Here is a 12,417-nt window from a genome sequence, read left to right on the forward strand (position 1 = left end):
ATGTTAATAAAATTGTTAGAAGCTATAAAACAAACATTTTAAATAAAATATTTACATTGTATGGAAACTGCTTTATTTTTAATATTTCAAATTTAAATATTTATTGATGTAAAATTTAAATGACAAAATCTCATGCTGTCATATCTAAATATTCTGCAAAAACCGTCTTCAAAATCTAGTGGATGATTTCCTTTTTATTTTCTATTATGCGTTACAAATCTAACTCTGCTCTATCATTTTCACATGGTAGATGCTTGACTGTGCTTCAATTTATGGTCCTCCCTTCTGTAAAACATTCATAAGCACTCGTCTATCTACAACCACTGTCAAATATTTCCATTACTCTATCTGTGCCTAAAACTAAAAATTCCATGAACAAAGTTTCCTTCTTTCTTAGAACTACCTTTCTATGGAATACAATACTGCGGGGCTGCTTCCCCGCTGACTATATCACGGTTGTTTTCAAGCCTAATGCAAAAAAAAAGCATTTGTTGCATATTAGCACACCTGGTGTATTGCCAAATTATCAGAGCCAGAAGATTATTATTATTATCAGATAGATTGAATTAGATTTGGTTTAAAGAGAAAAATGCAATTCAAGGACAAATATGGTTAAATGATGTTTTAGGAATTTAACTTGACCAGATTCTATAAACAATAACAGGAAGGAATTTTAGATGAATAAAACAAATGTTTTAATTAAAAAGAATAGAACATAAACAAAATAATTTGAATATATGTAACCAGAGTTAGAAGTCACTCAAGGAGTCTTGAGCAAACGAGTTGGAACAAGTAAATGAGACAGGCAAGTTCTCAGCTGGTTGGGAATCGTTCAGCTATGGAAGCATTCAGCTGGAAAGTAATATGTAATCCCTGAAAAAGGAATGGTGTGCAATCCTAGAACAAAAAAGTTGCAACAGGAATAAATGTAAATGTGGAAAAACAATTTGGTTGTCTGAGTTGCCTGGGTGAACTTACATTTTCAGAAGTGCATCTGGAACAATACAGCGATGATTCTAACCAAAAAAATATGTTGTTCCCTTGTCTGGACAAGCAGACAATGGTGCTATTTGTCCCGTTTGTTGAAGATATCTATATCTGTTTATTATGTGTTAAAAATGTACACGCTCGCACACTACAAACATTATGTATTTTGATTTTGCATATTAAAATTGGACTTTTTTTTTCTTTTTTTTTTAAATCTTTTTTTTTATTATTAATATTTATAGGAATGCCTCCAATACAAAACCTATCTAAGAAGACTCCCAGACACATAAAAAACATTTGTGTGAAATTAAAAAAATATCAGCCCAGTCATTTCAAAGGTCATAGGAAACAACTCATGTACACACACACACACAGTCCCTTTTATATATACGTACAGATTCTTTGAAAGTATCTAATTTTCTGTTAGGTTGTACATGAGAAATTTTCCTGAATAATAAAATTTTTTTTGTTTTTATTTTAGGCTGCCAGCATGATGTCCAATCCTCAAATGCAATCCATGTAAGTAAAATTATTTGCATTTTTTTTTATAGATAAATTTTTACCTCGATTATTGATTTGTAAAAAAATTTCTAAATCTTCTAAATTTTGTAGGATGTCTAACCTGATGTCTTCAGCAGCTGGTGAAGGAACTAATGGTGGCCTTAGCACTTTGTTACAAGCGTAAGTCCCTTTTTTCTCCATTAAATTTTATTTGATAATATTTTTTTTTAATGTGGAAAGAAGACAATTATTTTAAAACTATTGTAATATCAAATATTTAAAGTGAAAAACATTCTTTAAAATGATGTATAAAGTAAAGGTATTATAACGAAAACTTATTTGAAATCAAAATTAAAAATTCTGCAAGAACTTTCTTCTCAATCTAATAGTTATGGCTGTTTAAGTCATTAATCAATAGTCAGCTACTTTAAGCACAAGTTTTCTGCCTTTTCTTCTTTTTTTTTAAAGAAAAAGTGAATCACTAAAGTCTTCCATGGATCGAGTTCTCTTTTTGTTTGAAATCCATTTTTTTTTTTTAAATAATTATAGAACTACTTATTTATTTTTTTTATTAACTATTTAAACAATTTCTTTTTTTTTTTGCCAGATTTTTTTCTTTTTATTACTCATTCTCACCTTGTCTTCATTTATATTTCTAACTTCATCTTCCTTTCTTTTTCTTTTTTTTCTTTGTCTTCAGCTTTTTCCCATCATCTTAATTTTTATCTGTTATTAACATTCTTGTACACATTTTTCATGTGTTTCTTGTATTTGGTAAACCTTTGTACAATTTGTGCCTTGGTTACCTCTTTTAAATATTTTCTCCTTTGTTAAAAACTTGTTTGTATCAATTCTTCCTGATTTTTTTTTTTTTTTTTCCAGAGGCCAACAATTGGCATCACAAATGCAACAACAAAACCCAGACCTTGTGGCCCAGTTGCGCCGACAGGTTAACCCACAAAACAATTCATCAGAACCTTCCAATAATGGTTAGTTTCTCTTAATTTTTCTTTTCTAATTTCTTTTCCAATAGTTGTGTTGGTAAAAACAAATTCATAACATTTAATCTTATTATGTCTGAAATAAGGCAGTTTGATACTCCCATCTTTTTCACCGTAACTTTGGAAATAATAAGCAATTAATCTGTTACTTTTCCAAAAGTTTGTTACTAAACACTTTTATAATATATATAAAACTGGGTATGGCTATATATTCTTATGGCTTGTCTATATATCTATAAAAGTGTGTGTATGAGGGCACTTCTCAACTTATATACTCAACAAATTGTTAATCTAAAGATTGAAATTTGGTATATAGGGTATTCAGACATGTGGAAAACTTTTTAATCTGTTTTCATACCAAAAAAGGGCTGCTAAGGAGTCAAAATTTAAAAATTGGTACGTTGGGGGGGGGTTATCTGTTTGTTAACTGTTTCACGAATGTGCATGCATGAATTGTTCACATTACTTATTCTTAACATAAGTAGGTTTGAAAACACTTTTTAAAGATAGTGTCCAGCTGGCCTAATGGTTATACTTGATTCACTGTATTTAGGTTTTGGTTGTTTTTTTTTTTACTTACAAGAAGAGAACTGTTTAGAAAAAACAATACATGCACGTCTCAATTTCTTATGTTTGTATTTTTACTTCATTTTATTTTTTTTTTAAAGGAATTAAATATTGTTTAATGCATACAGTATTTCTGTTTATAATAAAATAAAAAAGTCTACATTAATTAAAATATGTTTATGTATATTTTATGATAGGACAATGCTAGGCAGCCTGCTAGTTTTAAATAAAAGTTTCTTTTCGACTTCTGCTAAGTCTTGCTAAGGAATGAGGAAGTGTCCCTTCTGATTCTTTTTTTTCTTAGAATATATATATATATATATATTTTTAATGTTATAATCAAAACGTTTTGATTACAAGGTATTTAAAAAAAAAAAGCATTTCAATGTAAAAAGTATTTTTTTTTATGTAAACTTTTAAAATACATTTTTTATTATATAAAATCATTCTCAAAAAATAAAAAAGACCATTTTATTAAGAATAAAACCATTCCCCAAAAAATCATTTCAAAGTAAAATCTATATATTTTATGTAGAGTTTTAAAACTAAACTGGAATTATATAAATACTAGCGGGGGTACCCGGGTGTTTGTATGTGTGGAGGGGAAATAAAAAGGCTCGAAGCTGAACAGCGAAGGAGTGTCCAAATGAATAGCAATTGTTTGATATGGGGAGTTTTTCCAGTGATCAAAGATAATTGCTTTCTGGACGTCCCTGGCGGGAAAGCCAAGGAACTGACTTTGTTTCAGTTAGTTTCACTCTGTTCGGCTTTTTAGTATATACCGGGAATTTTATAAAAGTTGATCAAAATAAATCTACAGACGACGTCCATTCACAAATTGTAGATATTACAGAGTACCCCCCCCCCCTGCGGAAAAGGCCTTTGCTGGACATACAAAAATGTGTGCGCCCGATTTGCCTTTTTTATATATATATATATATATATATATATATATTAGTGAGAATGGACTATTCCTCTGTATACATTGGCAAGACTAGAAAGAAAGTGTAAGTCAGAAAAGAAACTGATTTAAAATATTCTTTGTATGTGTAGGATTCACTCCTAATTTAGTTAATTGATCATTATGAATTTTGGAAAATATTCATAAAGTGTAAGAGGTGATAATGTGGGCTATATTTAGCTTAATATAGTTTTATGCAAACAGTAAAAAAGAAGGGAGGGTGATGCCTTTCATGAAAATTCAGATATCTCTGATTTTTATAAAATTTTAACGTTTTAACTAATTTTGCACGTTTCTTTTTTTTATGGTTTCTTATTAGATGATTGGTTTCATTTTACTATTATGTTGAATGCATAGTGTCTGCATTATTGCATAGAATTTAACATGAAAAGGTTCTAGCACACAAGTATATGTGACCTTGTGTGTGTGAGAAGTCTCTTCCAATTTCCTTTGTGAATATTTGGTCTACAAAGTAGAAATTTTCATTTGATTTGGTTTTTAGCCGGCAAAATTTGCTGCTAAAGGGATCAAAATTGAAAGCAAAACAGTTACCGTTTGACTAACCTTGTTTACATGCACAAATCTACATTCATAGGTTAAACAACGTTATTTCTTTTTTTAACTATTTATAATGCATGTGGATGTGGCTCAGAGGCTAAGGAATGAGGCAGTAAAGTTATGATTTTCGCTGATGGCATCCAAGTCATTTTTTTTTTTAACTTTTGATATCACTACTATACATTAGGTACAATATAATAATTATAGAGAATTGTCTCTATAATAATAAATGCGTAATCTACAGGAATTAAAATATATTTAACTGTATCTTATGACTTGGCGGCCTGCTAGTATATATATATATATAATGTAAACGTTTTTGGGGAAAAATATGCTTATTCAATTATATTTCACCTTTCATTCATACCAATCCTTTAATTTATGAAGCTCGATGTAACTACAGAGCATTTAACAAATAAATGATAAAAAGTCTAAATTCCAAATTTTAAGGTGTTGCCAATCTTACCATTTATTTTTTTTTCAAAAGAAATGGACAGCATCTTGAAATGTGGGATGTAGACTTTGTCATTTATTTGTATATATATACTAACAGGTCACCCAGCCTGGTCGTAAAATATGCATAAATATATTTTAATTCATACAGAAACTGAGACATGTGCATGTGAGTATTATGTGTTTTCTAAGCCGTTCACTTCTTATAAGTAAAAAAAAAAAAATACTTGAACTGAGATCAAAACCTAAAAAGACAGTGAATCAAGTACAATAACCATAAGGCCAGCTTGACACTATCTTTAAAAAGTGTTTTCAAACCTACTTATTCTTAACATAAGGAATCTGTCACGTGAACGATTCACGCATGCACATTTGTGAAACAGTTGACAAACAGATAAAAATCTGATGCCCCCCCCCAACCCACATACCAATTTTGACCCCTTAGCAGCCGTTTTTTCTGGATGCAAACTAAATGTTTTTCACATGTCTGAATACTCTATATACCAAATTTAAATAGGTTGAGAAGTGTCCTCAGACATACACACGTTCTCACTAATATATATATGCATGCACACACCCTTTTATTCAACTGTCTACAACGGACCATGTGTGAAGTTGGGAAGCAAAATGTCCGTTTGCATTACATTTAAACTTTTGTAGTTAGTCCAGTCAGGGATGTAGGAAACTGGGAGGAAATTCCAAAGTATAATAATTTCTTCCATTGAACTGCTAGAGTAGAAGGCTTTCTTCTATCTAGGAACCACCATAGTGAAGGGATGGGATTTTTTCTGCCTGTTAGGTATGTTCGTTGAAGGGAGAGCACATATGCTGTTAGTTTTATCAGAATGTTGTAAAACAGGCACACAGATGCAACATTGTGGTGACAGGATGAGTTTTGTTGATAATAAGAATATTTATTGGAGACTACTAATAGGTGAATGGTGGCTTTGTAGAGAAATATCCATCATTTATGTTGCTCGTGCAAAAGATCAATACGTACCATGGAGAAAACACAGACTTCCTGTCCACTCTCGAATTCATCTCTCAAAATGCTTATATGCACTTTGAGGAATCTTCTGTTTGATCAGTATCTCGTTATCTTGAAGATCATTGATAGTGAAGCAGAATTTGAGTTTTATCTAGAGTACTTGGGTTGGCTGTATGTTAAAAAATATTCATGCAATCGCATCTAAAGCATCGAATCTTTCTGACAAATCGAAAACCAGTCATCAAAATGTTTGTAGTAACAAGAGAACTTATTGAGACTGACTGCTCAGGATGAGAAACTTTACATCTACGCGAAAGCAGTTTGTTTACTCATCTTTGCATCTGAAAACTGCCTCTCTCTTCTAAAAATGCTGAAAGGGGTGCTTATGCAGTATGGGGTCACAGGTGATATAATCATATTGTATTGCTATACTTTTGTATCATGCAGAAATCAGTATCTTCACCAAATAAAATTATCAAGTAGAAATTTAAAGATAATCAGTTTTTGTATTTTACCAAACCACCATTCATTATTTGGTTAAATAGACTTGCTTATCTCCCTTTGCTTTATGGGTATTCTCACTTTTATCAATGGCAGATTGGCAAAATACAATAAAACTGTTTTTTATTTATAATTAAAAATCTATTAATGTTTTTCTAATTTTTAGTGTAGGTACGCATTTTTGCTTGATATATAAGTATGTCAAAGGACTTTTCTGTTACTTCGGAACTGATTTTTTTTTTACCTGTGCCCAATACTATATAAGCACCTTGATAATTTTGGACCGCTCTGTATTGTTACTTGATTATCGAGTAGATGGAGTCATTAAAAAGTCCAGAACAGTTAAGAGGTAGTGTGATATCTGAACACTATAAAGGTTTATTTGAATGTCTTCACTCACATCCCCATCCTGCAAATATGCAGTGCGATATGTCACTAGCAAACAATACAAACATACAACTTCTCCAAGATAATCTGAGATAAAGATCATTTGATAAAACTTGCATCTGTGCTTGAACTCTATACTTGATAACATATTAACCAATTTTTAGACAAATCTGGATTGTAACTTGATCATCAAACGTTTCTGAAATCATGCAAAAGTGCAGCATAAGACGGTGAAGTTAATTAAAAAAAAAAAACTTGTTATTTTATCTTTCATTTTCTGTTTAGTGGAAGTTATGTCCGTGTATATCAAGGAAAATTATCTCCTGATTAACTTTTATGTAATCTCAGTTTAATTTTAAAAATTTACATTAAAAAAGAAAAAGTCTACTTTGAAATGCATCCTCTTTGGAATGATTTTATTTTTTAATAAAATGTTATAATTATAATGTATGATTTTATTTTATTTTTATTTTTTAAAGTTTTATAATAAAAAATAGTTTTTACTTTTTTTTTTTGTTTAAACATCTGAAATATTTTATTTTAGCAAAAAATAAAAATAAAAATAAAGCAATTAAACCCACATTAAAAAAAAATTAATAATTTTGGAATTTGCATCAGGTTGACAAGTTCTTGCAGTTTTTAACTTTTAAATTCAGATAAACATCTCAGCTCAAACAAAAATTTATTGATCAAAATAAGCACCATCAAGATCAACAGTTTTGCTGATGCAAAAAAAAGTGTTTTTCGTTCAGTAATGTAAAAAATCTTGCACTCTGGTGGCGATGAAGTCGCTGAAGGGTTTTTTGATATCACTTAGGTTTTTGAAGCATTTCTCTGCAGAAAGTTGTTGGGATGCTTGAAAAAGAGGTAGTCATGAAGTGAGAGGTCTGAAGAGTATGGCAGATAAGGCAGTTTTGTAGCCCAATTCATTCAACTTCTGTAAAGTCAGTTTAGCAACGTGTAGTCAGACATTATCATGAAAGAGAATTGAGCCTTTTTTTTTTGTTGACTAATACTAGGTGTTGTGGAAGTTTCTGAGGCATTTCATCCATTTGTTGGCAGTACTTCTCCACCCTAATGGTTTTGCCTGCATTTAAAAAACTAATGGATGAGACCAGTCGCAGACCACCGAGCAATCAGCATGACCTTCTTTTGGTGCAACTCTGGCTTCAGGAAGTGTCCATAACAGCGTTTCTTTTGGTTGTCTTCCAATTCGTGAGGCACCCATTTATCAAGTATTTTTGTCTATCCGATCTCTCTCAAGTGGTTAGAAATCATTGGATACATTACATCTAATTCAGAAACAAGTTCTCAAACAATTGTGCATAGATTGGCATGGCCTAAGATTCTTAATTGATCATTATCAACATCTGATAGCTGACCATCATCTTCAAGACTTGTTGCCACCACAAAATTTCTTAAACCACCATTGTGCTGTGTGTTCAGTAATGGTTCCTGGATCCAACACTTCATTGATATTGAGCTGTTTCAGCAGCTTTTTGGCCTAGCTTGAATTGAAATGCAAAAATTGTGCAAAATTGCTTTTTTTCTATCTTGTATACAACGTTCTGAAAAGAAAACAATTATTTTCAAACGATTAATTTAATTTGAAAATATATGTGAAATCAAAACTAAAAATTCCATAAGTACTTTTTTTGTTAACCTTTAATATAAACATTCAAAATATTTCACATTTTATTTATTTTATTGATTATTTTAGCAAAAAATCTGAAGAAAAAAAACCCCAATTAACGTTAAATTCTCAATTGGAAGGAATTAGAAACGTTTACGTAAACATTAATCTGAAAGTATTTTTCTTTGTTATACACCAACATGACTTCCAGTGGAAGTCGGAATAACTTTTTTTTTTCCTTTGTAACCGATAGTGGTTTGTCTGGACAATGGATTCATCCTACAACCATGCAAAATACGATTAGTGAATAACTCAAGAAACCAACTTCTGCAGGAATAATCTGGGATCTAACAAAACTTGTATTAGTGTTTGAATTCTTACACTCAATTCTGATTGGCGACGATATTGCACAATATCATGATGGGAATTAATTCTGATGTTTGTGAGAATATCCCCTTTTTCATCATTCATTTGCCCCTGAGAGATCACATGATCATAACAGAAGTAAAATTCAAAATAGAGGTAGCAACTAAATCGTCTTAACCACAGACGAGTAATCCCTCCACATTCATAGTAATTCTTTCAGTTGTACAATTGTTTAAAACAAATCATCTACATAGCATCATTTTCATCCATTTATTTTTTCATATTTGTATCTTAGTACTCTTTACACCTTCACAACAATGGTGTTACAAAGTTGTTCATCCATTTTGTGTACTCAATGAAAGGATCATATTACTTTAGACTTTTGGTTATCAGTGCAGCATACCTTTGTAAGATGGCTGCGACAAAGACATCCATCACAGCAGAGAAATTGCCAGAAAACATCACTAAATGCAAATTTATCTCGGAGTTATGGAATGGACTATTCAAACGAGAAAATATACGTACACCTGTTTCCACCCAATCAATACTGAGTATATTCTATAAATCCTAAAAAATATGAATAATGTTATAGGATGGATATATAAGGATACAGTATTCCTTGTTCAATAGTAGTGCTATAATTCATAAATTTCTTTTACCCGCCAATCATTCGACATGCAACTTAGTTGAAATAAATTCTGAACAAATACATAGTTGTGAATTGCATCTAATATCATAAATATATACTTTTTTTTTTTTTACTGGAGGGGGGGGGGGTCACTGCTTATCAAGGCCTTAAAATCACACAAGGATAACAATTAACGATTATCAGGTGAGGCAATATCATGATGATCTGTAAGGGAGAAGCCTGGATTGTGTTTATTTAAGAGGATGACTCAACAGGAATTTGTTTATATTAGACTTGAAAACCATGTTATAGTTAGCTGGTAAGTGGCCTTGCTGTATTGTGTCCCACAAATGGGCAGTTCTTGGAAAGAAACTTTGTTCACAAAATTTGTTTAGTTTTAGGCAGAGATAGAACTTAGATGTGGAAGGTATCATTCTAAACACGTCTGGTAAACTGTTTCAGGAAGCAGAAACACTAACAGAGAATGCCTTTCTTATGTTGAGACAAAAGTGATGATGATACATGTTCTGTAGCTATCCACAACTATGTGTTGGAGTGAAAATCTTCTAAAAGGTAAATGATGATAATGCTGTATGCCAGAATCACGTTCCCTTGCATCCTTCACTACTCAAGTGACGACAGTTTTAGTTTTAGATGATAAACGTGGAGAAAGACATTATCATCATTGTGGTTGCCAGCCGCTGAACATCTTTCAGGGTTAGTGATATATTTTTGAAGATAAGGATTTGTTGCTTGGATACTCAAAGATGGAGCGTATCAGAGTTATGTATAGAGAACAGGAAAACATCTACTGTTTGGTTTAGAAAGGATTTCTTGATACCATGATGGTTTGAAGGTGTTGATCACATCGCTGCTCTACAAACAAATGTCTACTGAAGAGAAAATTTCATATTTTCTTGGCTTTTTCTTTAATTGATGATATTTTTTTTTTTTTTTTTTTCCAGAAGAGGACAATCAACAGTGAGGTAATTTGAAAAAAAATCATTCGGTGCCGACCAAAACAATTTAGAGATGGACTCCAATGGACTGGATAAAATATATCACAGGTTTACCATAGCAACTTTCATCACTACAGCCACAGCGACTGGAATGGAGGGGAAAGTGGAGGGTATTTAAAAAAACAAAAATGGCAATAGCCACTCCTCTTTTCCTTCTTTTCCTCTCCTGCAAGTATTAAATAAAATACTGTGATATGTCATTGACCCCCTGACATGCAATGGCTTCTCTCTTCCTATCCCCACCCCTACCTCTGTAGACTTGCCTTCTGCCAATTTAGATTAATCTGACCATCAAAACTAACAAAAATAAAAATAGATTTCTCATCATTTTTTTTTTTTTTTTTTTTTTTTTTTTGAAAGAAAATAAAGTTTCACATTTGACAAGAATTTATGGAAACGATTGTTTGTATTTTTTTTATTTATTCATTTATTTTTAAATATATCTAAAAAAAAAAAAAAAAAAAAAAAAAAAATTTTTTGCATATTTTTGTATTTGTCAGTTCCACAATATTCTCTCCTTTGTTTTCATGGAAAATCATGTTTTACCAACCCTAACTCTCTTTAGAAATGTGTTCATTAATTGTCTTCTTAAAACTGTAGATTGAAATAAGCATTCTTGGATTTACAGTTATAATGAATATCACCATTTTTGTTCACACCTCTTGAACTTCCAGGTTTTATTTTCAATTGGAAGTTTAGAACCCATTTTAAAATGTGTTAAATTTGTTAATTTATTTTCTGTAGTAGTAAAAAAAAAAAAAAAAACCTATTAAAAATTTTTTTATATAGTTCTACGTATGTCATTTTCAAAAAATCTTTTTTACATGACCATACCATCAAAGTCTCCTGTTCTGCACACATCTTATGCTGTCTAACCCTAACTGGCCAAGTATCACTTGCAATACATGCCTGATAGAACTTACTCCATGCATCCCCACAATGTGTTTGATTGATTTTTACTTATGCAGAAGTGCATCATTTTCAGATTCAGTATCTACCAAGAATGTTTTCCAACCATCACTTCCCAAACTTATATTAACAAGTTGTTGCAGTTTTAAAAATTTGTCTCTTGATAATCTGATTTCAATTTGTTTAGAGTTTCCCTAGTTGAATTAATTGATCGCATTGACTGAGATTAAAATTCCACAAATATTAGTTTTCTAATATACTGAGCATGTGATTGACATAATTTGCATATTGCATTGCAAAATAACTTCTCGTTAATTTGTTACTGATTATTTTTATTTTATTTATCATTTTTTATATTGTAGATAAAAAAAACAATTTGCTTTTTTGGGTGATTTTTTTTTTCCAGATCAATTTTGTTTTTGATGATTTTAAATTGTAAAATACTCCTGCTCCCACTGTTGCGGTGGATTACAAGTTAAATGGGTAGTTATATTTCTGATTTAAGAAACGTGTTTTAGATCGGCTCGAGTTTTTGTTTTCAATTTCACGTTTTACTACGTTTGTGTGGCTGAAATTGAGATTACAGGTCCAAGTAACTTGTGTTTACCACCAAAGAGAACACATAACCATTCAAAAATCCTCACTTTTACTGACAATTTCTGTGGCTTTCTTCTCCCCCTCACATATTGTTAAATTCTAATTTAACAACTTTCTCTTTTTTCTGTTATTTTTCTCTTTTTCCAAATCGTAAGGAACTTCAAATCAATCTTGTCCTCCTCCCAAATCTACAATTCTCAGAACCCCAGAAAATACCTTATTCGCACTGTCCATTGACCTCGGCAACCCTTACTACAAACAGTCTAGGCGGGACACAGTTCACACCTGCCATTCGAATATCTGGAGACAATTATAATTATTGTTTCTTGCTATCTAGATCGCACCTATTCTTCAAGTGCCA

General features: G+C 31.2%; 1 protein-coding gene across 2 annotated transcripts in view; it reads left to right on the forward strand.

Annotated features, from left to right (window-relative positions):
- The window catches only part of LOC145296698 (small glutamine-rich tetratricopeptide repeat-containing protein beta-like), a 54,976-nt gene extending 44,029 nt beyond the window's left edge, over positions 1-10,947 (forward strand). For both annotated transcript variants that reach the window (XM_080142674.1, XM_080142673.1), the window contains exons 9-12: positions 1,469-1,506; positions 1,600-1,668; positions 2,371-2,477; positions 10,497-10,947. In XM_080142674.1, coding sequence (XP_079998800.1) covers positions 1,469-1,506; positions 1,600-1,668; positions 2,371-2,477; positions 10,497-10,516 — 234 coding nt within the window. In that variant the 3' untranslated portion in view covers positions 10,517-10,947. The remainder of the gene's footprint in view (positions 1-1,468; positions 1,507-1,599; positions 1,669-2,370; positions 2,478-10,496) is intronic.
- The last annotated feature ends 1,470 nt before the right edge of the window (positions 10,948-12,417 follow it).

The sequence above is a fragment of the Euprymna scolopes genome, chromosome 17, assembly GCF_053919585.1.
Source record: "Euprymna scolopes isolate OS-2025 chromosome 17, ASM5391958v1, whole genome shotgun sequence".
NCBI lineage: Eukaryota > Metazoa > Mollusca > Cephalopoda > Sepiida > Sepiolidae > Euprymna > Euprymna scolopes.